General features: G+C 46.9%; 1 protein-coding gene across 1 annotated transcript; it reads left to right on the top strand.

The window, feature by feature from the left end:
• Nucleotides 1-237: 237 nt before the first annotated feature.
• LOC120104118 lies at nt 238-807 on the top strand. The gene has a single exon (XM_039114645.1). The coding sequence runs from the start codon at nt 238-240 to the stop codon at nt 805-807; it is 570 nt and encodes a 189-aa protein (XP_038970573.1).
• The last annotated feature ends 3,853 nt before the right edge of the window (nt 808-4,660 follow it).

Genomic DNA, 4,660 nt, shown 5'->3' with positions numbered 1-4,660 from the left:
CTAGACAAGGGAATAATGTTACTTTGTTTTTGCTAATTATTTTGTATTATTCTGTTTGATATTTCTCTATTTTATCGAATCAGAATGCCGCCTCGCCGTGTCCGTAGTCGGAATCAGATGGTTGGGGGCTCTCGGGGTAGAGCCCCCACTAAGCAAGCGGCCGCGGCATCTCGAAGCACGAGGCCCCAGAATGAGGCCTCTAGAAGTCACCCGGAAAGAGGGGCTAGTCAACCAACAATGACTCCAGAAATTTTCGCCGAGAATCAAACTCGGGTCTTCGAACTGATTGAGGAGGTCGTCGGGTTAGTACGCCAACAGAGGCAACAACCTCAGCAACCAGTCCAGCAGGATGTTGCTCCTCTTGAGCAAAGGACTGTAGCGAAATTCAAGAAAATGGCTCCTTCGGCTTTTAAAAGCACTACTAGTCCTCAAGAGGCCGAAGCTTGGATAGATGAAATGGAGAAAGCCTTCAGGGCAATGGAATGCACTGATGAAGAGAAGGTTAGATTTGCCATCTATATGCTTCAGGACCGAGCTCATCATTGGTGGAAGTCAGTGGAGCGCACATTGGCACATGAGCATGAGGCAGTTACCTGGCAGAGATTTTGTACAGCCTTCTACTCCAAGTATTTCCCCTCTAGTCGCCTGAGGGAGCTAGAGAGGGAATTTCTCAATCTGAATCAAGGAAATATGACTGTGGATGAGTATGAGGCAGAGTTTGACAGGCTATCTCGGTTTGCTCCCACCCTCATCATGAAAGTAGAGTCCCGGATGGGGAGATTTGAAGAAGGATTGAAGCCTCACTGACGTCAGGGTTTGGCCGCAGTGCACTCAACAAACTATGATGACTTGGTAGACAGGGCGAAGAATATGAAAATTGTCTGGAAGGAAACACAAGATACAAAAGATTGAATACAAAAGAAGAGGAGCAGAGAGATGATACTCATAGTGGACAGAATTCTAGCAGGACAACGAAATCTTGTAATAGATCTTGGCAATCAGAAAAGCGGGGATCTTATAGAGAGACTATTCAACAAGACTAGTCTAAATGTGAAGCATGTGGAGGTGCCCATAAGACAGAACTCTGTAGAAGGTTATTTGGCGCCTGTTTCAGATGTGTCCAACAGAGTCATAAGATAGCAGAGTGCCCTCGCAATCGCCAAGTATCATAATCATTTCAGAGGCCCCAAGCTACAGGGACCCAACAAGTACAAGCTTCTCCTGCTCTGGTTCAGTCGGCTCAGCCTTCTTCTCTTAAGCAGTAGACAGGAGGGAGACCGCGCACACAGGATCGTATTTACGCACTAACTCAGCAGGATGCTCAGGCATCCAACACTGTGGTATTAGGTACACTACCAATTGCTTCTGTTTATGCTCATATATTGTTTGATTATGGTGCTACACATTCCTTGTGTCATCGATATCTGTGCGAAAATATGACCTACCTTGTGTGCCCTTAGAGTATGATTTGCATGTTAGCACCCCTACCGGAAGTGGGATGATTGGTAATCAGGTCAGCAAGACTTGTCCAGGTCAGATAGTAGGTAGAGACTTGCCTGCTAATTTGATAGTTACAGATAAGCATAACTTTGACATAATTCTCGGAATGGACTGGTTAGCGTCACACCTTGCTACCATTAACTGCCATATAAACTAACACTTCCACCATCACTGTCTGGAGTTCATAGTGTGTTTTTTTTTTTTGTTTTATGTTAAGTATGTTCCAGATACGAGCCATGTGGTAGAAATGGCTCCTTTGCAGCTTAGAGAAAACTTGACATGTCCTGAGTAGCTTGTACGTGTGGTTGATAGAAAGGAACAAGAATTAAGAAGGCGCACAATTCCTTATGTCAAGACCCAGTGGAGCACTCACTCAGAATGTGAGGCTACATAGGACCTGGAGGACGAGATGAAGGAAAAATATCCAGACTTTTTTGCAAGCTAAGGTATGTTAAATTTCGAGGACGAAATTTTTCTAAGGAGGAGAAAATGTGAGATACGGGCTAAAATCGGCAACCCCAGCTGACTTCAGCCTCGTTTCTTCTTTTGGGAAGAACCGGAACAGAGGATCGCGATTGCGATCCTCTCCGGCTCCTCCGAGGCCGATTGATGCGAAGGTGCCGCGGGTATCCCGCGGCACCCCCCCTCCAGTCAATCCGCGGCCAGTCTGCGGCTGCGGATTCCGCTCGACTGCCGTGAATTTCGTGGCGGAGAGACGTTACAAGGGGGTGATAAAAATCCCCATTCCTTTTCCCTAAGGCCACCTCCGAACCTCCTCCCTCTCTCCATCTCCTCCCCCTCCTTCCTCTCCTTCCTCGGCTCTTGCCTCTCGAGTGGCCGGTGCCGCCCGATCACCGTCCGAATCCCCTTCGCAAGCCTTCCCCTGTTCTGAGATCCATCCCCTCGGTTCCGAGTGCCGCCGCTGCTAGCTGTCGGACCGAGCCGAGATCTCCCTTCCGCTGTCTCTGCCACCGCCGGTAAGCTCCCTCCAGCCTTTGATTACAAGATCAATCATGTCATATTTTCTTTGTTTTGGCCCCAAACCGAGATCATTCTCGGTTGTTCTTTTGATGCCGGCCACCGCAGCGGCCACCGGCCGCCATCGCGGTCGGCAGGCCGTCGATCGAGGGATGGCCGGAGGCCATCCAGGCCGGCCATCATGCCGGCCCCCTTCCTACCCCCAATTTTCCTTCTTCCTCCTCTCCCTTCCCTGACCGTGGGGGTTTGGGGAGGAAGAAGGCCCCTACGGGCCGAACAGGGCCAAGCATGGGCCCTATTCACCGTAGGCCTGACTTAGGCCCGGTTCACTGGGGCCCAACTTGGGCCCGGTTAAAAAAAATAATCCGAAACCCGAAATTCGAAAATCCGAAACCCGAACTGAAATCTGGAACCCGGAACCCGACACCTGAAACCCGAACCCATTTGGCCAATAAATGGAATTTTGCAGTTAAGCCCTTGACAGTATATTATTTCATAACAAGGATCTTCTGTAATTTATGATGGATCCCTATAAGAAAGATTTATTATGTAAAGATCCTCAAGTTGTTTGGTCCCTTTACTCAAGTTTTATTATAGAACAGTGCCCTGTGATTAAGTATTGGTCCCTGCAATGAATTTTTATTGCATAAATGAACCAATTAGAGACCAACCTTGGGGGCCCCATTGGGCCAGGTCTATGCGGACCCACTGGGCCGTGTCCGATGTGGGCCCTATCGGTTCATGCCCATTATGTGCCAACTCTGGGCCCTGTTGGGCCATGTTCAATAATATTATTTTTAGTTTTACTTAGCTCTAAAATTAACAAAGAAATTAATTAAATTTAAACAGGTGAACCTGATCCGCCTATTTGAAGTAGGAATTAAGCAAGAAGAGGTAAATAACTTAATGCTTCAAAGTGCATTTTTCTAAATTATTTGGTAAAATAATTATTAGTGGATTAAATTTTGAAATATGTTTTGTATTTAGTAAAATAGGTCTGGCATGTTAAATTTCATTTAAAAATTATGCTCTGAAATCCGTAAACTATGACTGGGCAATTTATGAAATCTGTTTTTATATATATGCATTCTCAGCGTGGCTATGATCTGTTCTGTTTTGTTCTGGCCCCGCCAATGAGGATTATACGTTGGACCTGTCGACTTGTAATCTGTGAGGAACCGGTTTCGACACCACGCCACCGGTGATTTTAATAGTGGATTTGGACACCGGCTGCCATCGGTGGGTAAATATAGTGGATTTGGCACTTTTGTGCAACACCGGCTGCCATCGGTGGATAAATATAGTGGATTTGGCACTTTTGTGCAGCACCGGCTGCCATCGGTGGATAAAAATAGTGGATTTGGTACCTTGTACAACCCATGCCACTAGGTTATTTGGCCATAGCTTGTTTGTGTTGGGCTTCTGGTATTAGAGTTTTTGTAAAAATGATAATAAGTTTCGAAAGAAAAATATGCTTACTTGTGATTTAAATTTTCAGTCATTATTTTGTGTTTTGATTTATCATCTGATATGCTCTGACCCCACTTTGGGGTATTTTGTTACTTACTGGGCTAGTATAGCTCATTATCTTATTTTCTCTATTTTTCAGATCCAGAGATTTGATCGCACGGGATTGGAGAGTGCGCTATTATTCCTTCAGTTATTAGCATTTTAGATTAGTTTGAACATTTGAATTATGTTGGCAAATGTTATTTTGAAATTTTGTAAGATTGCTTTTGAACAACTTAAATAATTATGTCATCTTTAAGCATTTGTATTTGCTTTGATATAATCTGCTGCCTTGCACGCCTGTGCGGTCTACCGTGCGGGCGTGCGGCGTCTGCCGCGCTTCGGGCTCAGGGCGTGACAAGTTCAGTTTGCTCGTCCAGCAAGTCTAGTCACTCATCGCGGCCGTTCAAGGCTTGCTACAGGTGGGAGTCTTGCCTGCGCCCCCTCCTCGTGGGCGCGAGTCCATAGGACGGCGCTCGCGATGCCAATCCCCTGCCAAGCAGCGCACGATGGTCGGCGAAAGGGAGCATCGCCTCTACTGAAGCTCCCACCGAGCTTAGTCCCGAAACTAGGAGGGCTTGTCATGCAGCCATCATCTGGAGAGCCCGCGACCAAGCATGATGCCTAGAGCACGGGAACAACCATCGGAGGCGGGGTCCGCCTCAAGCCGAGC

Source organism: Phoenix dactylifera, chromosome 16 (genome assembly GCF_009389715.1).
Source record: "Phoenix dactylifera cultivar Barhee BC4 chromosome 16, palm_55x_up_171113_PBpolish2nd_filt_p, whole genome shotgun sequence".
Lineage (NCBI taxonomy): Eukaryota > Viridiplantae > Streptophyta > Magnoliopsida > Arecales > Arecaceae > Phoenix > Phoenix dactylifera.
The sequence above is the reverse complement of the archived record's forward strand: the minus strand, read 5'-3'. Positions and strand labels throughout refer to the sequence as shown.

Coding starts and splice junctions, on each gene's coding strand:
- LOC120104118 (XM_039114645.1), top strand. CDS start 238: ATGACTCCAGAAATTTTCGCCGAGAATCAAACTCGGGTCTTCGAACTG.